The following is a 23,759-nucleotide window of genomic DNA, read 5'->3' as shown; positions in this document are numbered from 1 at the left end:
AGTCAGACACAACTGAGTGACTTTCACTTTACTTTGCTTTTCCTTCTGGGGCTGCCTCCTAGCCTCCCCCAGACTTCTGCTTTTTAAAAACTCTTCACTTCAGTCTCATCTCTGCCAATTCCAACTCTAACTTCTCTCTGAAGCCCTCCCAGATGGCCTTGGTGGGAGACGGCGTCCACCTTATTTGAATACACGAGGTGGCCCAGGCAACCCCTCAGCGGGCATCGAGGCATTGTCACTTTTATTGTAGGTGTGGAAAGTGAGAGTGTCAGTCTCTCAGTCGTGTCTGACTCTGCAGCCCCATGGGCTGTAGCCTGCCAGGCTCCTCTGTCCACGGAATACTGGAGTGGGTTGCCATTGCTTTCTCCAGGGAATTGTAGTTACATAGGTATACATCCCTTCTCGAGACAGGGGAATATGCCTTGAGGATCTTTGTCTGCTGTGTAGAGGGCACTGGGCTGGCGGAGTGAACACAGGGGTGGATGTCTCTACACGTCCTACGCGTCCTAGAGTATTCGTTGTGCAGCTGCTATGGGGTCGGGCTTTGTCCTACACACTGAGGCTACAGAAACAGTACATCCTCAGAGAACCTTCACATGGTGACAGGACTCGGACAACAAATGAAATGAGTGCTCCCAAGAAAGAATGTTAATTTGTGATAAGACTGGAGGTGTCATGTATGGATATGAGAGTTGGACTGTGAAGAAAGCTGAGCACCAAAGAATTGATGCTTTTGAACTGTGGTGTTGGAGAAGACTCCTGAGAGTCCCTTGGACTGCAAGGAGATCCAACCAGTCCATCCTAAAGGAGATCAGTCCTGGGTGTTCTTTGGAAGGAATGATGCTAAAGCTGAAATTCCAGTACTTTGGCCACCTCATGCGAAGAGTTGACTCATTGGAAAAGACTCTGATGCTGGGAGGGATTGAGGGCAGGAGGAAAAGGGGATGAGATGGCTGGATGGCATCACCGGCTCAATGGACATGAGTCTGAGTGAACTCCGGGAGTTGGTGATAGACAGGGAAGCCTGGCGTGCTGCAATTCATGGGGTCGCAGAGTTGGACATGACTGAGTGACTGAACTGAACTGAACTGACCTAATAATACATGCGGCTCGGGAGGTCAGGCGACCAGCCAGGCCCCTTTGAGATGTCAGGTGTGAGCTTTATCTTGAAGAACGTCAAGAGGGCAGCCTTCCACAGACACATAGGACATTTAAGGCAGAGGGCAAACCCACGGCATAGTCCCAAGGTCTGAGAGGAGGCCCATGTGGTAGGCGCAATGCAATACAGGATGGGAGGCATGCAAGGGTGCCACCATGATGGGTCCTCAGGGGCCATGGAGAGGAGATGGGCGGACTTTAAATGCAATGGAGCCCCGCTGAAGAGCTTTAAACAGGAGAGCAGCCATGACGAGATGTACAGTCGCTACATGGAGAAGGGATGCAGGAGCCAAAGGAAGAGACGGGAGAACAGCAGCGGTGGTTTGGGCAAGAGGGGAAGCGGGTGGCAGCAGAGACGGAGAAAGGGGAGACCTGGAGACCCGTCTAGGGGGCCAGGGGGTGAAGGGCGATGAGGGGCCCAGCAGCTGTCCTCTGGGCAGTGGGGGTGGAGGTGCACAGAACGAGAAATTCAGGGGTGTGTGCGGACATGGCTTTGACCCCAGCTCAGCACTAGAGGAGGCTGGTATGACATAAACTGAGACAGACCGAGGTTTTCTGCTTTGGCATCGGAATTGTTCAAGGGGAGTAGGAAGTACTCTGGTTAACCTCTTTGCAAGTGGCCCTCTTGAAGCTGAGGGCTTCCTGGCTTGGGTCTCTGGCACAAGCAGAGGGGATGGGGCTAGACGGGACTCTTCTGTCCTTCTGAGTGACCACAGGGCGTCTCCCCTCACCTTTGTGGTGGGGTTGTTGTTCAGTCCCTAAGTCATGTCCGACTCTTTGCAACCCCATGGACTGCAGCACGCCAGGCTCCCCTGTTCTTCACCATCTCCAGGAGCTTGCTCAAACTCAAGTCCATCGAGTTGGTGATGCCATCCAACCATCTCATCCTCTGTCATTCCCTTCTCCTTTTGCCTTCAATCTTTCCCAGCATCAGAGTCTTTTGTGGTGGGGGGTAGGGGACAAGTGGCGATTAAAGGTCTCTGGGCCTTGGGACATTACTACCCAACTGCTCCCTTCTCCTGGGATGAGCAGGGCACAGGATGGTGAGAATGGTGGTGTGTGGATGATGCGCTGAGTAACCCTGTAGCGGGTTGTTAATGACACGCCAACATCTCGTGCCGATTACTTTTATATCACTGATAACAGCACCAAAGCAGCCGAGCCTCAGACAGGAAGTAACTTACCCAAAGTCACATAATTAAAGAGCAACAGAGCAAGCAGTGAATTCAGGCTGCCTGGCCTCAATCTCTACACACATAACCAAACATAACAACACTGCCTTCATCTGATGCAGTGTAATAATCATTTTGAGTGGCAGTAGCCTTCCTGGCTTGCTGCATTTGTCTTGTGACCTGTCTACTCAGACCACACGTGGCCAAACCACCCATCCTGCCTCATCCTTTCTGAGACGATTCCCAAGGAGAATGTGTGACGTCAGACAGTAGCTCTGCCAGGGGAAAAGCAGGGCAGGCCCGCCCTGGTTCTGATGGTCACATTTTACACTGGGTGGAAAATCCACCCAAAGGCATACCTTCACATGTGCATGAAAGGAGCAGAGAAATAATGAGACAGGCTGGGGCCTGGGACCCTTGGCTGCGGTGCTTGCACCTGGACACACCTCTCCTCCAGCAACGAAATAAAAAAGAAACCATCAGGGACTAAAAAAACTGTGAGCATATGCACAGTTGGGGCAAATTCTGGACAACAAGATGCACAAAGACCAAAAAACCACTTCTGAAGAGCCGGGAGCAAAGGCAGGATACTGCGCATGCCCCCTGCACTCAACACCAGCAAAGGGGCTGGCAGACCACCTATGACACCCTGCAGTCCGACCCCTGGACTCACCCCTCCTCTCACCCCGTACAAGAAACCAGCTCGCTCCGCTTCCCTTGAGCAGTGAGCAAGCAGGAGAGACTGTCCCACTGCAGCTGCAGGAGCCCAGATAAAGCCTCGCCCGAACTGCTTGTCTGGCCCCTGATCAATTTCTATTGATTGAGGGAGACCAGAAACCCTGGTTAAAAAAATAATAATAACACAGTGTCAGCAGACAATACTGTTGCTAGTAGGGGTCTACTTCGAGCCAGTGTCGCCCGTGCTGGGCAGGTGCGGATGTGAGCGTCTTGGTGGAGACCTTGCTCTCCCTTGCCTGGCATGAGCTTCTTGCCCCTGTCTCAGCCCACATCTGCTTGTCCTCATCACTGTCATCACACAGGGACTGGCACTCTGTACCTCCAGAGATTTGAGGGGATTGGAGAATGACTTAAACGCTTTTGGAAATAGTTGTAAAGAGTGGTTTTAAAACCACTGAAAATCTGCAAGGCTTTTGCAAAAGTTCCTTTACTTGCCAAAGACACAGACATGCTGATTTGAACCCCAGGTCAAACCACCAATCTCTGTTTATGACTTGAGTCCTGGTATTAAGGTTAAAAAATGATGAAGAAACTCCTTTCGGGGAGTAAGCTACTTGCCCATTCCAGATAAATGGATACTTCCAGCTTTCATGACAACATATAATTTATAATCCCTTTGTTGGAGAAGACTCTTGAGAGTCCCTTAGACTGCAAGGAGATCCAACCAGTCCATTCTAAAGGAGATCAGTCCTGGGTGTTCTTTGGAAGGAATGATGCTAAAGCTGAAACGCCAGTACTTTGGCCACCTCATGCAAAGAGTTGACTCATTGGAAAAGACTCTGATGCTGGGAGGGATTGGGGGCAGGAGGAGAAGGGGACGACAGAAGACGAGATGGCTGGATGGCATCACCAACCCGATGGACGTGAGTTTGAGTGAGCTCCAGGAGTTGGTGATGGACAGGGAGGCCTGGTGTGCTGCAATTCATGGGGTCGCAGAGTTGGACACAACTGAGCGACTGAACTGAACTGAACTGATGACTTTGCTACACTATTATTAACAATAATAGGCCTCCTCAAATATTTTTCCAGAAAAGATGGGCCATCATCACATAAAAATAAATGAAATAATATATGTAGTGGTGTTGTAAGCAAAAAAAGTGGTATTGGCCACACAGGAGATGCAAGTCCTCACGTATAGAAGCCAGTTCTGTACATGGATACTTATGAAACAAAGCTGTCTTTAATGAAGGATTTTTAACGGTCTTGCAGGAATAATTCGCAACCCTCAAGAGTCACTTTTAATCCTGAGCATAAACACTCAATCACAACCACCCAGCTGCAGGGAGCACGTGTGTGTCCGGCGGCTGAGACGGCGGGCTTAGCTGTGCTGTCTCTGAGGGTGGATCCATGGAACTCGATGGTCCATTTCACAGATATTTATTGCGCTCAGTTCTGGTTATCTACTGCTGCATAACCAACTCCCCCAAACCTGAAACAACACTTTTTCATTTAAAACAATACATTTTCACTGTCTCTCAGAGTTCTGGGTGGTTCTCCAGGGGTCCCTCATGAAATCGCAGCAGAGACTGGCGCCATCTGCAGGTGACTGCAGGCACACTGCTGGTGCCTGGGCGGTGGGAAGTCTCTCCACATGGCTGCCGGGGGCCTCCTCCCAGCGAGGCGCTCTCAAGGTAGCGGGACTCTCACTCTTTTAGTTTGTTAGGGCAGTTGGCTTCCCTCAGAGACCACGTGGCATCCCTCTCCAAAATAACCAACTGGAAACTGCAAGGCTTCTTATGACCCAGCCTTAGGAGTCACTCTGCCCAAATCCATCGCTTCAAGGAATCACAGCCCAGCCCAGATTCAAGGGGAGAGAGAGGACTAGGTTCTACCACTCCCTGGTGAAGAAAGGGAGGAAAGTCTTGATTGGCAGTCACCTTAGGGAAAAGCTACCGTCAGCTTCAACTACACACGTGACAGACACTGAAGGTGACAGAGCTGAATGGAACTCTGTCCTTCCCCCAAGGAGATATGGGGTGGCCCAGGCACAGAAGGGAACTGGCTGATGGAAACAAAGCTCACTGTAGAGACAGACGGGATGATGGAGGTGTTCTGTCTCCTCCAGCATCCCTCTAGGAAAAAATATCCTGGAGAAAAAACAGTTCTTTGCATTTGGACCAAGAGGGACAGTTTCTTGAACATATTAAGGATCTAAAAAATATACACTTCACGTCAGCTCCATGATGGGTGGGGAGACAGGTGGGTAAAGCAGTGGCTCTGTAAACATCAACTTCCTGAACAAAACCTTGTGCCTAGGTAAGCTTGCAGCCCCAAAGAAATTCTACTGGCAAATCATTCTGTGCAGTTCCTTTCCTGGTTCTTTCTATAGATGATCGAGAAAAGCATTACAAACCTTTGAGTTAAAGGTACGGATGTGGCTGTTTTAATAACTAAAAACCATGCTATCTTGGCTGAAGACTTGGCCAAAAAACCAAGTTGGCCCTTTGGCCACTTTATGGTGGGCAAACCTCAGGTGAGACACTGGAAAGGCTTGGGGCTTGGATTGCATACCTGTGAAACGAGGATGGTGACTCCAGCCTACCTAACCCAAAGTGTCGTGAGGTCCAAAGAAGCAATGGCTAGGAAGGCCTTTCACAATGGTTAGTTTTTGTTCGTTTGTTTTTTGACATGGACCATTTTTAAAGTCTTTATTGAATTTGTTACATTTTTCCTTCCATTTTATGTTTTGATGTTCTGGCCACAAGGCATGTGGGATCCCAGCTCCCTGACCAGGGACTGAACTGCACCCCCTGCATTGAAAGCCCAAGTCCTAACCCCTGGACCACCGTAAAACGGCTAGTTTTATAAACACGTCAAACATGGATATTCCAAGGGTCTGGAAGGCCTGGTTTTTTTTTTTAACACTCCACTCCCCCATCCCTACTCCAGATTCCCATCTTCCCCCTGGACCTGACAGCATTTATTTTAAACTCAACATTTTGACTTCCACTGATGTAAAAATACATTCGGTATATGGGTCACTTCTTTCTAGGGGTGATTCTAAACGGGATATTTTGGAGTGAGTTTAGGGGATGAAGTATGTATATAAATGGGCATCTGAGGGAAGACCTGAGTATAAAAAGGGGAGCGGGCAGGTAAAGAATTTTGCTAATCAGTTGACCCAGGGCCGACGTACCTCACAGCAGAAGCAAAGCGCTAACTGCGTTAGAACTCAGTGACTCACAGGCAGAAGATTGCCCCTGCACTCCCACCAGGAACAAGCAGGTGAACACCAGCATCCCGGGTTCTGAGCACCCACGGCACAGAGGCGAAGCGGGAGTGGAAGCAGAAGCGGAAATGGAAGGGGCGGGGTCTTACCAGGAACTTCCGCTTCTGCTTCCAGTGGCTGCCCTGGGCGTTGGTGGCCACGTGGGCCTCGGTGACGGTCTTGATGAGCTCCCATTCCTGGTCAGTGGGCTCTGGCTTGTGCCCCATGGATCTCTGCAGCTCCTCCCGCCGCCTCTTCTCCCGGTTCTCCTCAATGAGCTTCCTCTTGGCCAGACGCTTGCTGTCGTCTAGGACCACTGCCGGGGGAGAGGGACACAGAACAGACATTCTCCAGACAGCTGGCAGGCCTGCTGGGGCTTGGGCGGCTCAGAGGGGGTCACCTCGAATCCGTTCCTCCTTAGGCGGCAAACTGCCACCGGCTAGCCATTGTCCACCACAAGCCCCAGCATCAATTTCCCAAAGCCTAGCCAACTTTCCAAAACGAAGGGGGGTAGGGGAGACACACTCGGACACCAGGCATCTTAGCTCCACAGAGGGTAACCCTAAATAAGAACGAAGCAGAGCCAGGTAAAGCCCATCCCACCTAGAGGGTCACAGGTCGGTCTGTCTAGCCAGTCATCTGAATTCACTCTTAAGGTGTCTGTTCCTCCCCAACGGCTCTTAGTAAGGACTTCAGGTTAAAAAAATTCTGGAGCAGTAAACAGAGGCTGGTATCCCTTTCTCAGAGGGAAAAGGAGTCTTGCTCTTCATTTGTTTACTCAAGGCTGATTAAAGTGGCTAGGAGCTTGGCTAGGCCAAGCTCAGCCCTCACAGATACTTTCTTTGCATTGTGGTATACCTTGTCAACCCTCAAAGTGATTAAAGAGCCCAGGCTTTGGAATCTAGAAAGACTGGGGCTTGAATCCTGAGACTACCACATTCTAGCTGTGTGACCTCCAGCAGCTTACTGAGGCTCTCTGAGCTTCTGTTTCTTCCAGTATAAAATGGGATCAGGAAGACCTACTTCGCAGGGTATCAGTATGATGATGCAGGACACATGCTCAGTAAATAGAGCCATGAATTGTATCATTTATCTGTGGTCCCTACCTTTTTGGCACCAGGGACTTATTTTGTGGAAGAGACTTTCTTTTTTTTTCCCATGGATTGCAGGTTGGGGGATGATCTGGGGATGATTCCCACACATTGCATTTATTGTACATGTCATTTCTAACCTAATGCTACTGCTGATCTGACAGGTGGTACCAGTTCAAGGGCCAGAGGTTGAGGACCCCTGATAAGCAAAAGGGAAATCAGAAGTGCAGGTAAGAGCAACCTATACCTCTGTGGTTACTCTCCAAAAGGAGACTATTTCACCAGACTCTTAGTAGCTTGCAGTGGCACGGAAAGGCTCTGGGTTCATACTACAGAGTGTGTTTTACCACTGCTGGATCTCAGCTCTGATCTAGCCCAACTCCCTCTTTCACAGAGAAGGAAGGAGACAATCATAACTTCCCGAAAGTCACACAGCAAGTTCATGGCCGGGCCAAGGTAAGACCCAGGACCCCTGACTGCACACCTAGAACGTCATCGTCCTAGGGCCCTTTCCTGAGGAAGGTGTGACTGCTAGGGAAAGGAAATTTTTTTTAAAAAGCAGGCATAGCAGAGGAAGAGAACCAAAAGTGCCTGGTGAACCCATAAACAGAGAATGAGACCCTGATCATGGAGATGGGGTTGGATCTTTAAAGTGAGGGGGACACTTAGAAATGTGGGCAGGCTGGGTGAGCCCCGTGAACTCAGCATGGTTCACCCATCAAAAGGAGGCAAGGAGAGGGCTGTGCTCATTGCCCCACTCCCCAAATGCTTCCCTGGTGTCAGGGATCGTGGCAAATTGGACGTGTATTATTCTGACTGAATCCTAAGATCAGCAATAACTTCACACAAGGGAAACCTGAAATTAAGTCCAGTGGGCACACAGCGAGTAAGTGGCAGACCCAGGACTCCAGCAGTTTTTCTGATAATAAAACCTGAGCTCTTATAATGAATGACTCACATGCAAGCAAGTTGCACTTAAAATGAATTTCCACCTAGTGTGGATTAACACTGAGTTTTTCAAGCTCATCAACTTTTGCATCTTTAACTTTCAGTAAAACGGTGCAGTGGACATTCAGCAGGTCCCTTCTCTCCACAAAACCTTAGCAGGCATTTTGTTGGCAACCAGTAAAAGCCTTTCGGAGACAAAGAACTCCACCACAGGTGGGGATTAACCCACCGTTTCCAGCCTCACGCCCTGACACAACCCTTCTCCTTTTTTTCTATATAAAAGATTCCCCTTCTGTCTTCTTTAATGGGCAAACCAAGGACGTTCCAGAGATTTTTGCTGCTGTTCTTAGAGAACTCTGTTTATCACATAAATGTGGCTGTGACTCTTCCCTCTTCCCGAGGTCCTCACGCATTCTTTCTTCCTTCCTCTTTTCTTTAAACTAAAAGTTGAAACCCTTCACCAATGTGCAAAAAATTTATGCCAGAAGAAACTAGTAACCCAGATACCTAGCAAAAGGGAGGGCACACATTCTGAATGGCACGATTCTTATTTCATGATTAGATTAATTAAAGTGACTGGTGTAAATCCCTTGCACAGTGTGGGGAAGAGACCCCGACGGCTAATCTTACTGCCATATGCTGTGGCACTTTGAAAACTGGGGAAGATGACTTCAGCTTGGAATGTTTTTATGGGCTAAAAATATAACAACAACAAAAAACCAACTGCAGGATGAGTCATGCAATAGGACTCAAGTTCACATTCTTCAGAAATTTCTGAACACGATGTTTTCTGCCAGTGCCCCAACTCCAAAAATGCCCACAAAATAAATTCCTGTCTCTGCTTTTGGAAAAAAAAAAAAGAAGAGAATTAGTCCATGCAGTTCTGACCAAATGAACGCTGTGTGGAAAATAACACCTCATCAAGGTGGGTGGACAAGACCCCTCGTCTGTAACCTCTGTGCAAACGGAGTATGGCTGCCTGTCCTGCAGGCATGACGGGGACAGTTTGACCTCTGTCCCTCAGCCATCATCTGGATGCCTCTGGAGTCAGGAGCTGATGGGGAAGGTCGGATGGAAACCGACCAGCCATGGATGGGAGTGAGGGTCTCTGAAAGGGCTGGGTGCTTGCCCCCTGTCCACAAGCATTCCTGCTTTCTTTCCTGCCTGGTTGTTGTCCTTGAGCCACCCTTTCCCCGGTCACCACTCCCTGAATATGAAGTAAAGGAAGCAATTGTTACTTACAATCTGTTGCCATGCCAACGTAGATGCATTTTTTAAAGCGACATTCCTGGCACTGATTTCTTGTGACTTTGTCTATGACACACTTTCCTTCATATTTACAGGAATAGGATGGATGGAGATTTTTCTGAATGGTTCTTCTAAAGAAACCCTACATGAAAGAGAAAGACCCAAGACAGCCGTTTCAGATTGTCTAGAAATAAAGGACCTCCGGCATTTCGCATCTTCCTAACCACGGTGGCTGGTTTTGGACCTCACCTGTGTACAGGCCTGTAGCTCTACCCATTCCACTATAGGGCAGCTGACCCAAAGTGAATCTAAGGAGTTCTCAGTCTGAGGAGAGGGAGAGGTCAGAAGCTGTGGAGTCATCATCTTTTTGGCATTTACTCAAAGCTAACGGGAAAATTGGTATTCACGCTTATGTTTTCCAAACAGTGAGTCATATAAATAATTTCACTTTATAGAATGCCACAATGTGAAGGCCTCTCAATCATGTCTCTTTGCCACCACAGGAACTGTAGCCCGCCAGGCTCCTCTGTCCCTGGGATTCTCCAGGCAAGAATACTGGAGTGGGTTGCCATGCCCTCCCGCAGGGGATCTTCCCTACCCAGGGACTGAACTTGGGTCTTCTGCCTTGTAGGCATTCTTTACCATCTGAGCCAAGCTTTGAAGAGGTTTGCTCTTTATACTGGAGAATAAAAAAGCTAGATACTTGTGCTGCTCTGTGAATTAGTAATGTAATCATCTAGTATTTAAATGCATGCATTAACTGCCTTTAGAGATTTAGTTTAATTCTGGTTTTCGACTCTTGAGATGGCCGTGACCAGCACAGATAGCCCTTAAAACAACAGTCACTGGGGAGGAGAAAATTCCAAATTCTTCACCAAATTTTCCCCAAAGCTCGTGGCATTGGCGTTTTCCTTTCCTAGCACCCTGTTTCTCCAGAGTCTGTAGACACTTGCCCTAAAGTTCAGTGTTTCTCCCTCTCTCAAGGCACAGGAGAGGGCCACCTGAGGATAGAAGGGGGTTCCAGGCCTAGGTGACTTATGTAACCCCCTCAGAGCCGTGTCACATGAGAATCCTTTCTGGACATGGTGCTCAAGTCATAACGGCAGACACCACTCCTTGTGAGTGGCGCAGCGCAGAGTGCTGCAGACAGGCGCCATGCCTCTGTCTCTCCCACAACCTTCTGAGGTCGGTACTCTTAATATCTCTACCGCGGGGATTAAAAAACTAAGCCTCAGACAGGTTAAATCACTTGCCCCAAATCACATGGCAAGTACACGCTGGAACTGGAACCTGGGAATTGGACTGCAAGTGTTATTTAACTGCTTATATGATATAAACTTAGTCCAGTTTTACTGTATTATTTAAATGTTTTAGATGAACATATTATAAACAGTCCCTTCTCACCCACTCTCAAAAAACCACATCGTTTTATGTTTTAGTATACATTAGCAAGGCACAACAGGGTTTAAAGGACTTGTCTGTTAAAGCTTAAAGGAACCTCCAACTTGGTTGCATAAACTGGACTTAGATGCCAGCTGATCTAGTGAAAGTGGCTCAGTCATGTCTGACTCTTTGCGACCCCATGCAAAGTAATTCCATGTATCCAATGCATGGAATTCTCCAGGCCAGAATACTGGAGTGGGTAGCCATTCCCTTCTCCAGGGGATCTTCTCAACCCAGGGATCGAACCCAGGTCTCCCGCATTGCAGGCAGATTCTTTACCAGCTGATCCACCAGGATTAACCCCAAATTGTAATTATCCCATTTAACTGGCCCTGGCTTTGATTATGTACATATACCATTTGCATATTCCTCACTCAGACTCAGGAACTCTTCTTTACAAGGAAAAGGTCTGAGGGAGGATTTTACATTGGGCAAAGCAGAATAACACGGAGGAATGACGGGCTGAGGCTCAGGGACATGGTGTCAGGGCACACGTGCTCATCCCCGGTCACTTCTATTACTCAAGTCCTAACAGAAGAGCTGTCATATTATATTTGGCTCTGGATCCTTAAACACTGAGCCCATTAGTTTGAATGACGTTGATGAACTGTCATAAGACTCCCTAAAGCACACACGGGGCAGCAGCTGACATGTGTTTCCTGGGTGTCCAAGGTGGGCTGTCCTGCCAGGCTCGGATGTCAGGGCCTGCAGAGTGGAAACCAACTTCCCCACCGGTCCCCTCCACCCTGTCCTCTTCCTTGCCCCCCACACTTCGAGGGTTGCACTCGCTTGAAAGGCAGAGGAAACAGAAATTCTAGCAAGAAGACAGATGTCACAGGCATGGAGGAGGGCCACCAGCTGGCATCCTCCTTTTGGTTTCCCTGGAGGTGGAAACACTGAAGTCCAGGGCCTCCATGAGCACACTGACCGCTGCTCTGAAGTTGGAAGACTGTTCCCTGAAGTCAGGAGACCTTTCCTCCCTTGTCTGCTCACACTGGCTCGTGTCCAGGGGCGGGGGGTTGGCCCACCGAGGAGTCAGACAAGAGCACGGAGGGGACGAGGTGATGAACCGGAAGCAGACGTAACGAGCATTTTTCCAAAAAGGCTTCTCTGGGAACCTTTAGAAGGAATGAATGAAATAACTGATGCGTGGCTTATTTTGAAAAAAAGAAAAATAAGTTGAGGCAGCAGGCTGTGCCATTCTTAGTGCCATCTTTTCTGTGGCTCATCTCGCTGCCTCTTCTTGGGCACTTCATGGACCAGATCCTTTTTAAGGCTCAGGCTTCCCCTGAGGCATGATAGAAGCAAATTGACACATGATGAAGGAACACTTCATTTGAGTAAATGTCGAAGATGGCAGGTTCCTTAATTTTAAAAAGGGAGAAACATCAACTTTTGTGAGTGAACTTGGATAGAAAATATTTACTTTAAAAAAATCTTTTTGAGACAAAAGAGATGTCTCAGGGACAGAGTAAGGACATATCTTTCACTGATGAGTTGCTGCGGAGCAGAGGTTTTGCTTTTATAAATTGACATTAGACACGTTTCTCTGCATTTTGAGAAGAACTGAATCCATTTCTTAGTGGTCCAGATGATGCCGTAATCAGTGCTAAAAAGTGATTTATTGTAGGAGCATAAACTTTCTTTCTACAAAAGATGCATGAAAACTGGCCTATCCCAACAGACGAAACATCTGATCTGGAAGATTTCCACTGTCTTCTGGGCAAAAACAGGAAGAAAAGAGTCCCTCTGCACACGGTGAGTAGTGGGTAGAAATACTTGTAAATTACAGGTTTGAATAAACAAGATGTGAAGTGCAACTTTTTTCATTTTTGGCTGCTTTTAAAAGCCCTGTTTCATTTGAACATCTCTTTTGCTTTTTTTCCAAGATGCTCTGTCCTTATATTAAATGATCTGTGTAGCTGCCCTTGGGTTTCCCAGGTGACAGAAGAGACATGGGTTCAAACCCTGGGTCAGGGAAGATCCCCTGGAGAAGGGCATGACAACCCACTCCGGAATTCTTGCCTGGAAAATTCCATGGACAACAGAGCCTGGCTGGCTGCAGTCCATGGGGTCACAGAGAGTCAGACACAACTGAGCGACTAAACAGCAAACAGCAGCAGGGAGCATTAAGTCCTCTGTAAGGTACACTTGGTTTTTAGAGTCACTTTGGGAGCTGAATGTTAAATGGAATTTTCATTAGAGTCGCTCCTAGAATTCAAAATTTGTCATTAAAAACTGATTTGAGAGAATCCCAACACTGCATAATCAGGTAGGTAAAACCCTTCTTAACTGGGGCTAATTTAGAAAAAAGACCCATTCGAATCGCTGAGCTTTTGGAATGAGGGAAAGCATCTATAGAAATGGTTTTTATCAGTTTCAAACAAAGCCCATAAAATTGGCCTTTCAAGAGACAGTCTGTAAGTTTCCCAATTAATAAACAGCCGCAACTTATTTGTAAATAATGCCCTCAAACTCCTTATGATATTGTTTTCATAGATGTAATAGCAACCTTTAGCCCAATCTTTGTTAAAAGGTTACAAATTCTAGATCAAAGGAGTCTGGATGAATGAGAGCAATATTATATCACATTCCAAAAAAAGAGTCTTGCCTTGAGACCTTAAAAATGACCTCAAAAATGACCTCTTTTCACTGGATATATCATCTTAACACTTTAGTAGGCTACATGTTTCCTAATTTTGTGCACAGAAAGAAGGGAGTTTGCATGGAAAATCCTCCACGAGGGAAATGACACCCATCAGTATGAAAGCGAGCTAACATGTTGAATTTGGGGGTCTAGGGTCAAAGGTTAGGAGAAAAGGGGGTAGTTGGAGGAAGGAAAAGAGAGGAGAGGTGGTGAGGTAGGTGATGAATGAGGAAGACTGATTTGTTTTATGAATTTTAATATGATTTTTGCTCTAAAGTTTGTGATCATTTTGTGTAAAATAAGGTAAATAAAACATTCAACAAGAAAATTAAAGTTTTTCTCTGACTTGCTGCTGCTGCTGCTAAGTCGCTTCAGTCGTGTCCGACTCTGTGCGACCCCATAGACGGCAGCCACCATCCTTGAGATTCTCCAGGCAAGAACACTGGAGTGGGTTGCCATTGCCTTCTCCAATGCATGAAAGTGAAAAGTGAAAGTGAAGTCGCTCAGTCGTGTCCAACTCTTAGCGACCCCATGGACTGCAGCCCACCAGGCTCCTCCATCCATGGGATCCTCCAGGCAAGAGTACTGGACTGGGGTGCCAGTGCCTTCTCCGCTTCTCTGACTTACTACCTCTTTTGTAAAACACCAGCTGGATGCCCTGGGTTAAGCTTTGTTTGCCTTTACAGTGAACTTTATCTTCTAGGTCAGGTTGTTGGACCAAAACGTGTTTGCCAGAAACTCAACGTCATTTTGATAATGAAGATGCAAGTTTGCAAATTCAGGTTCATTTTCCTAAAGTGCTCTGACTGTTGTTTGGCGGTGTATTCTCGTCCAGTGTCTCCTGCCGGTGGGTCTGGAGAGGATGTGATTGCTGAAGCACAACCAGAATTTACCCAGGGACTGCGGCCTGTGCCAACAGCAGGATTGGACAATTTCAGCATAGAATTGAACCTAAGTGGCCTCAAAGATAGTCCCTAATGGAACCCTGAAGAGTGAGCGTATTCAGTCAGGTTCACACTGGCAAACAGCTTGGGGTTGAGGCCAACTCTGTCCCCTGAAACACTCGAGATAAAGCAGGAGGAGAATGGTCATTTCTTGGGAGGGTAACACGTTATAAAATATCAATGCGTTTTTAAACTGAAAAGGAGGCCTTTATCGATTTCTTTTCATTTAATCAATTTTTCTACCTGTTGGATGGCATCATAGACACAATGGACGTGAGTCTGAGCAAACGCTGAGAGACAGTGGACAGCGTGCCTGCTGCAGCCTGGCGTGCTGCAGTCCGCGGGGTCGCAAATGGCCGGACACCACTCAGCGACTGAATAACCACGCCCCCGGATCTCACACTCTCGCAAAACTTCATCTAGTTATTTTCGCTTTGAAAAAAAAATTCTGTCTTGATTATGCGCCCGACCCCCTCCCAAAATGAAGAGGTCCACCAGACACCCGGATGATCACAGCCCATGAATGGCGGGGTTTGGTGCGAACTCGCGTTCCGGAGGCTCTGGGGAGGGGCCAGCGCGCGTTACCTTGCAGCCTTCGCACGTGATGCAGCGGTAGTGGTAGCCCGTGGCTTTGTCACCGCACACGACGCACAGCTCGTCCTTGTCTAAGTAACTGGGGATGTAGCCTGTGGGGAGGACAGAAGAGGAGGTGAGAAAGACATCACGTTCAAGTCAAAGACGCCACAGCCAGGAGGAGCACCGGGGAGGACGGAAGGGGTGGATGAGGGGCACGACCGAATTGTTTTATGCTTTTTAATACAACTTTTGCTTTATGGTTTACACATTTACATCATTTAGTTTTCAATATAGAAAGTAAAACTCTGAACAAGAAAACATTTTAAAAGTCTTTCCCACTCTCTCCTTCCCACACCGCTCCCTGCCCCCGTCCATGTCCATAAGTCTGCTCTCCATGTCTGTGGGAAGGAGAGGGTGGGACCAATGGAGAGAGCACCATGGAAACATATGAAATACCATTGGTAAAACAGAAGCCAGTGGGGATTTGCTGCATGACCCAGGGAGCTCAAACCGGGGCTCTGGGACAACCTAGAAGGGTGGGATGGCGTGGGAGGTGGGAGGGAGGCTCAAGAGGGCGTGGACATATGAAATCAGTTCAGTGGCCCAGTCTGTCCAACTCCAAAGTATTGGAGTTTCAGCTTCAGCATCAGTCCTTCCAATGACTATTCAGGACTGATTTCCTTTAGGATGGACTGGTTTAATCTTGCAGTCCAAGGGACTTTCAAGAGTCTGCTTCAACACCACAGTTCAAAAGCATCAATTCTTCAACGCCCAGCTTTCTCTATCCATACAAAACTACTTGGGTAAACCATGGGTTTTCCACTCTGATTAGACCTTAGAATCATTCTGCTTAAAAGCATTGAATCTTATGGGGAATTCCATGGTTGTCCAGTGGTTAGGACTCTGCACTTTCACTGGTGAGGGCCCAGGTTCAATCCCTGGTCAGGGAACTAAGACCCCACATACCACATGGTACAGTCAAAAAAGAAAATTGAATCTTGGAATCACCCATTTAAAAATACTGAATCTGAGACCAGCCCCCCTGAGAATCTTATTTCAGTGGTCTTAGGGTGTAGAAACATAGGCACCGAATTTCCTAAACGTTCTCTGGGTGATTCTTAACGTACATCTAGAATTGAGACTCCCTGGGCTGGGTTTATACGGAGGGATCCAGAGAGGCCAGGATGTGAGACACCTGGGGTGCTGTGGATCACAGTCTCTTTCAGTTCAGTTCAGTTCAGTCGCTCAGTCGTGTCCAACTCTTTGCGACCCCATGAATCGCAGCACGCCAGGCCTCCCTGTCCATCACCAACTCCCAGAGTTCACTTAGACTCACGTCCATCGAGTCCGTGATGCCATCCAGCCATCTCATCCTCTGTTGTCCCCTTCTCCTCCTGCCCCCAATCCCTCCCAGCATCAGAGTCTTTTCCAATGAGTCAGCTCTTCGCGTGAGGTGGCCAAAGGACTGGAGTTTCAGGTTTAGCATCAAAGGCTTATTTTTGAACCTGTGCTTAGGGGACTTGATCCCTTTGCAATCTCGGTACCATGCAATAAATTCAGAAAACTTTATAGCTGGAAAGGCCCTGGGAGAGCAAGTAATTTTGAGATGAACAGGTCTTCATCAGTTTGGCTCAAATCAGAAATTAACAGCAGAGACGAAAGCCCAGATCTTGACTTCCGGCTCTCCGAAAGTGTTGGTGTTGGTCTTTCTCTAAAAATAACTTCAAAAGTAGAATGAATAAGGGCACCTAAAAAAACAAAAAAAGGTTCTGCAGGGCTTCCCTGGTGACTCAGTGGTAAAGAATTGGACACAATTGCCAACGTAGGAGACACCTGCTGGATCCCTGGCTCGGGATGACCCCACATGCTGAAGAGTAGCTAAGTTCATGAACTACAACTACTGAGCGTGTGTACCCTAGAGTGTGTGTTCTGCAACAAGAGAAGCCACCACGAAGATAAGCCCGCACATCGTAACTAGAGAGTAGCCCCCACTCACCGCAACTGCAGAAAGCCTGCACTGCAACAAAACACCCAGCACAGCCAAAAATGAAAGCGAATAAACAAACGTTAAAAAAAGGTTCTGCAAACTTGTGATGTGATTACATAGCTCAACAACTGGGTGGTGGTGGTTGTTCTGTCGCTCAGTCGTGTCCGACTCTTTGAGATTATATGGAATGCAGCACCCCAGGCTTCCCTGTCCATCACCATCTCCCGGAGCTTACTCAAACTCATGTCCTTTGAGCTGGTGATGGCATCCAACCATCTCATCCTCTGTCATCCTCATCTCCTCCTGGCTTTAATCTTTCCCAGCATCAGGGTCTCTTCCAGTGAGTCAGTTCTTTGCATCAGGTGGCCAAAAGATTGGAGTTTCAGCTTCAGCATCTGTCTCTCCAGTGAATATTCAGGGCTGATCTCCTTTAGGATGGACTGGTTGGATCTCGTTGCTGTCCAGGGGACTCTCAAGAGTCCTCTCCAACACCACAGTTCAAAAGCATCAGTTCTTCGGGGCTCAGCCTTCTTTATGGTTCAACTCTCACATCCGTAACTGACCACTGGAAAAACCATAGCTTTGACTGGATGGACCTTTGTTGGCAAAGTGACGTCTCTGCTTTTTAATATGCTGTCTAGGTTTCTCTCAGCTCTTCTTCCAAGGATCAAGCATCTTTTAATTTCACGTCTGCAGTAAATAGTGGCTCTGCTTATTAAGAAACAAATCTAACTGTGATAACTCTTTTTATTACTGCACTCTGAGCTTATTAAACTCCATGACCCAGGAAATTAAAGACACGAACAGAAGCTATGTACTTCCCACCCATGTCTGCCTCTTTCCTTTCCTGTATGCAATTCTAAACATAAGAAATGCTTCAGAGGGCAAATCCAGTTTCATAGGTACCAGAGGTTTATCATAGAAGCACAGAGCTTCAGAGAAAACCAAAAAGGCTTGATTTGTTGGGATGTGGAGAGGCTAAGAAAACAAAATCATTCTTTCTCTTGATCACGGTCTTAATGAACTTCTTTGACTCAGGAAACCCTTACTGGGTCCAAAAAAGATCAGCCAGGTTGAAATGATAGATGACTTACTATATGCTTTATCATGACATTTTCATCAGTCTTTCATTAAACTGGGTCACTGAGGGCTTACTTTTCAGAAAAAAAGCCATTGAGAAAACAGAAAAAAATGGACCCTTTTCATAATGACTGTGCTCAGACTTTATTTTAGAAGAATCTCCCTTTTGGGAAGGAGAGAAATGAGTTCAAAGCAAGATTTGGTAATGCACAAGGATTATCTTTTTAAATATCACAGCTTTTCTTAGTTTACTTTAGCATCAAGCAAACATGAATCATCTGTTGAGTTCACTTCAAATGTTTCAAAATTCTCATCAGACATTTAAAAAAAGAGAGAATTCTGGAAGGGATCTGGGCAGAGAAAAAAGGGAACTGGAGAGATCTGTGTGTTCATCCAATCAGTCGTCTATTCATGAATTTAGACAACATTTATTTTAGCATCTGCCACTGTGCTCGGGCTTCCCTGGTGGCTCAGACGGTAAAGAATCCCACCTGCAATGCAGGAGACCTGGGTTTGACCCCTGGGTTGGGAAGATCCTCTGAGAAGGGAATGGCCATCCATTCCAGCATCCTTTGCTGAAGTGTCCCATGGACAGAGGAGCTTGGCGGGCTACATACAGTCCACAGGGTCGCAAAGAGTTGGACATGACTGAGCCACTAACACTGTGCTTAGTGCTTGTAATATAAAAACAAGCAAGACACGGTTTCATCCTTGAGGAAGCGCATGTGTAAGCAACTGAGTTCTGTATTCCCAGTCCTGGTTATTTCTCAATGAGAGAGAAACAGCTGAAAACGAAGGAAAAGCCATGAAAAGATGCGGAATGCAAATCAGGATCACACCGAGGTTCTACTTAACATCCTCTAGGTTGGTTGCGATAAAATGGCAGATAATAACACATGTTGGTGAGGCTATGGAGAAATCAGAGCACTCGCATATTGCTGGTAGGAATGTGAAATGTGCTTTGGAAAAGCACTTTGGCAGTTCCTCAAAAGGTTAAACACAAAGTGACATATATGACCCAGCAATTCTACTCTGAAATACACACTCAAGAGAACTGAAAACATGTGTCTGTACAGAAACTTGTACAAAGCAGCACCATACACAATATTCAGAAGGTAGAAACCACCCAAATGTCCATCAGATGATGAACAAAATAGACAAAATAGAGTATATTTGTACAATGGAATATTATTCAGTCACGAAAAGGAAGTAAGTACTGTTACATGCTGCAACATGGAAGAACCTGGAAAGCACGCCGTGAAAGAAGCCAGATACGAAATGCCATGTATCATATACCTCTATTTCTGTGAAATAGCAGATCAGGCAAATTCATAAAGACAGAAATGAGATTAGAGGTTGCCAAGGTCTGGAGGGAGGGGAGAATGGACATGACCACTGAAGGATACAAAGTTTCTTTTCAAGGAAGTGAAAATGTTCTGGAATTGTGTAGTGTTGATGGTTGCACAACTCTGTGAATATACTAAAAACCATTGAGTGAAACCAGGGGACTTCCCTGGTTAGGACTCTGCGCTCCCACTGCAGGGGACTGCGGCTCAGCCCCTGGTGACAAACTAAGATCTCACGTGCTGCATGGTGCAACAACATCAAAAAAATAAAAAGAAATGGAATTAAAAAAGAAAACCATTGTTTTGTATGGACATATTTTGCATAAATCTGTGAATTTTATAGTATGTGAAACATGTCTCAATAAAGCCCCTAGTAGAAAGCAAAGAAACCAGGAGAGAAAAGAGGTTCCATTCAACAAACATATATATGAGGGGATTCCACTGCCAGGCAACATGCCAAGGAGCTGAACAGTCTTAATTCTTGGGGCAGTTTTCAGTGTTTTGAGGGGAAACAGACAATCATAGCTCATCTGCCAATGATGTGGTCGGGGCTGGGGTAAGTCTCCAAGTTGCCCTCTTGCCCACCTGCAGCCCGAATCCAGGATGGGCACTCACAACCCTCCCCGTGCTTGTCAGTGGCAGCCCGCAGCACCTGCGACATAACAGGCGTGAGCTTTTTCCTTCCTTAGACGTGGTCTCTGGTTTACTTCAAGTGTTACGGTTCCAGTGAGGGGGCAGGGATCATGCGTCCAGGCTGAAGCCCTGGTGTCTGCCCCTGGTTCCTCTGATGGACAGCATCTCAGTTTCTCCAGATCACTGCTCCCAGCCCTCTAGAGGGGAGAACACAGGGAGGAGGTCTGTATCTGGCACGTGCAGACAGGCAGGGTGGCAGTCTGGAGCGGTGCCCAAGAGGCTGAGGGTCTCCACGAGGGCTTCCGGAAGAGCTGATAATGCAGACGCAGGGCCCAGCTTCCAGTTTCATGAAAACTGCATTAGGATGTTTGGACTATGGTTAAAACCCCCAAATTCCACTCAGATGAAGACGTCCAGATTCAAGCTCATCTAAGACGTGGCGATCTGGGGGCACGCATGCTCACTGATCAACTAGATTCCTGCTTGCTTTGATAGCTCTCATCACTGGGTTTACTAGGGCTAGGACACAGGGCTAAGGAGAGCTGAAGGGCCATACGTGTTCCCACAACGGAGAAACGAAAGTCACTATGTCCAGGCCAGTTCACCATCACTGAATATGGAGATTTGAAGTCTGAGTTTTACACATCTTGCTCAACTGTCTCCTTTGGGCTGTGAAAACCACTGTTGGGACTTCCCAGGGGGTACAGTGGGTAAGAGTCTGCTTGCCCATGCAGGGGACACGGGTTCGATCGCAGGTCTGGGAAGATCCCATATGCCTCAGAACAACTAAGCCCGTTGAGCTAGTGCTCTAGAGCCTGGGAGCTGTGGCTACTGAGCTTGGGTGCTGCAGCTACGCAAGCCCATGTGCCCCAGAACCTGCGCTCCACAGCAAGAGGAGCAGGTGCCCTGCAGCTGGAGAGCAGCCCTGCCCGCAGGAACTACAGGAGGCCCCCACGCAGCAACAAAGACCCAGAGGAGCTGAAACGTAAAGCAGATCAATAAGATAGATACCGCAACTTCCCAGGCATTAAAAATCCACTATTCATCACACTCAAAGAGAGGCATTGCTGGCTGGTTAGGTCTCTCCTTTACATGATCATAAACCCCAAACCCCAAAGTAGTATGCCACTGTCTGCTGCTGCTGCTGCTGCTAAGTCGCTTCGGTCATGTCCAACTCTTCACGACCCCATGGACTGCAGCCCACCAGGCTCCTCCATCCATGGGATTTTCCAGACAAGAGTACTGGAGTGGGGTGCCATCGCCTTCTCCGATGCCACCGTCTGCTAGGCAACTCAAATCTAAGGAGAAATACTAACAAAATCTACAGGAAAATTCACAAGGTGTTGATTTACTCTAAATACAGTTTTTTTGGGGGTGGAGTTCATTCTTAGGAAAAAGAAACATAATAGCTCCAACAGGGATCTGTGTCCAGAGAACCAACTAGTGATCAAGTGTGTAGGACTGGGGATAAAGTCAGTGAACACGGTCAGACATACTCTGGAAATATGTAACATCACAGTGATCAGTCTCTAGGGATGAAGACCAACATGTACAGGGACGTCCCTGGTGGCACAGTGGGAAAGAATCCACCTGCCAATGCTGATCCCTGGTCCGGGAAGATCCCGCATGACACAGAGCAACTAAGCCTGAGTGCCACGACCACTGAGGCTGGACACTAGAGGCCGGCACACGACCAGCGGGCCCATGTGCCGCAAGTACGGAAGCCCTCGCGCCTGGAGCCTGCGCACCGCACCAAGAGAAGCCGCTGCCGTGAGGAGTCCTCGAACCGCCGCTGGAGAGCAGCCCCGCCGCAACCCGAGAAAGCCTTCGCGGAGCAACAGAGACCCCTCGCAGCCAAAGGTAGACAAATACATAATTAAACAAAGAAACAAAATGACTGCGATGTAAGCGAGCTAAAAACTGTGTACATTAGCTTCTTATAAAGTCCAGCTTTTTTAAAATAACAATTACACAAATAATACAATTTATTGTAGAAAAATCGAAAGACATAAATTAGCAAAAAACAAACTTACCTATCAACTTTCTACCCCAGAGATAAGTACTGTAGCATTTTGGTGTTTCTACATCTTAAATTAGGATGTTTGACTGTATGTGCACATATGCGCCTGTGTGCGCTGAAACACATACTCACAAAACACAAAGCAGCCCAACTATTTAAAAAATGCATCTTCCTGGTAAAGTCAGAGGGAATATACATATCCATGTTGTCAGGAAAGCTACACCTTATTTTTAAAGTTAAATTTTCTTATTGAAGCACAGTTGCTGTACAATATTCTATAAATTACAGGTGTCCAATATAGTGAGTCACAACTTTTAAAGGTCATACTTCATTTAAAGTTATTATAAAATACTGGCTATTTCAATGTGTTGTTACTATGTCCTTGTAGCTTATCTTATACCTAATAATTTGTACCCCCCCACCCTATTTTGTCCCTCCTCCCCTCCCCGCTAGTTTGTTCACTATGAGTCTGTTTTTTTATTATATTCACTAGTGTGTTGCATTGTTTAGATTCTACATATGAGTGATCTCATACAATTTTTGTCTTTCCCTGCCTGACTTATTTCACTCAGCGTGATGCTGTCCTTCCATGTTGTTGCAAATGGCAAAATCTCACCCTTTTTATGGCTGAGTAATATTTCCTTGTGCACACAGACCACATCTTCTGTATCCATTCATCTGTTTATAGACGCTGAGGCTGCTTCCATATCGCGGCTATTGCGAATTACGCTGCTCAGAGCACTGAGGGGCATGTGCGCTTTAAAATCAGAGCTTCTGGGGAATTTGGTGGCAGCGCTCAGGCTTCTCTCTTTGTGGCTCAGAAGTTGTAGCGTGTGGGCTTATTTGCCCCGGCATGTGGGACCTTAGTTCCCAGACCGGAGATTAAACCTGTGTCCCCTGCACTGGGAAGCGGATTCTTAACCACTGGACCACCAGGAGAGCCCCAGTGTTTTTGCTTTTTTTACGGTATTTATCTGGGAGTGGAATTTCTAGGTCATATAGTAGTTCTACTACTAAACACTAGGGCTTCCCTGCTGGCTCAGGTGGTAAAGAATCTGCCTGCAATGCAGAGGACCCAGGTTCAACCCCTGGGTCAGGAAGATTTCCTGGAGAAGGGAATGGCAACCCACTCCAGTATTCTTGCCTGGTGAATCTCATGGAGAGAGGAGCCTGCTGGGCTTCAGTCCATGGGGTCGCAAAGAGCTGGACACAACTGAGCGACTGATACACATAGTAGTTCTGTTTTCAGTTTTTTTGGAGAAAGCTCCATACTATTCTCCATAGTGGCTGCACTAATTTACATTCCCTTCAACAGTGTAAGGGATTGATCCCCTTTTCTCTATATCCTGCCAACATTTGTTGTTTGTGTTCTCTTTGATGACAGTCATTCTGACAGGTGTGAGGTGATCCTGTGACTCTGATTTGCACTTCCCTGGTGATTAGTCGTGTGCAGCATCTTTTCACATGCTCTCCATCTGCACAGGGAAGCTACATCTTGACTTCTTACACCCAGAGGTGAT

The 23,759-nt window shown here is 47.1% G+C and overlaps 1 protein-coding gene across 9 annotated transcripts in view; it reads right to left on the bottom strand.

The window, feature by feature from the left end:
• THRB (thyroid hormone receptor beta) overlaps window positions 1–23,759 on the bottom strand; it is a 437,533-nt gene that overhangs the window by 19,659 nt on the left and 394,115 nt on the right. For all 9 annotated transcript variants that reach the window (XM_069572925.1, XM_069572923.1, XM_069572924.1 and 6 more), the window contains 3 exons: window positions 15,183–15,283; window positions 9,558–9,705; window positions 6,387–6,592 (listed from right to left, as the gene is read on the bottom strand). In XM_069572925.1, coding sequence (XP_069429026.1) covers window positions 6,387–6,592; window positions 9,558–9,705; window positions 15,183–15,283 — 455 coding nt within the window. The remainder of the gene's footprint in view (window positions 1–6,386; window positions 6,593–9,557; window positions 9,706–15,182; window positions 15,284–23,759) is intronic.

The sequence above is a fragment of the Ovis canadensis genome, chromosome 26 (assembly GCF_042477335.2).
Source record: "Ovis canadensis isolate MfBH-ARS-UI-01 breed Bighorn chromosome 26, ARS-UI_OviCan_v2, whole genome shotgun sequence".
NCBI lineage: Eukaryota > Metazoa > Chordata > Mammalia > Artiodactyla > Bovidae > Ovis > Ovis canadensis.
Note: the sequence above shows the minus strand (reverse complement) of the source record. Positions and strands in the feature narration are given on the sequence as shown.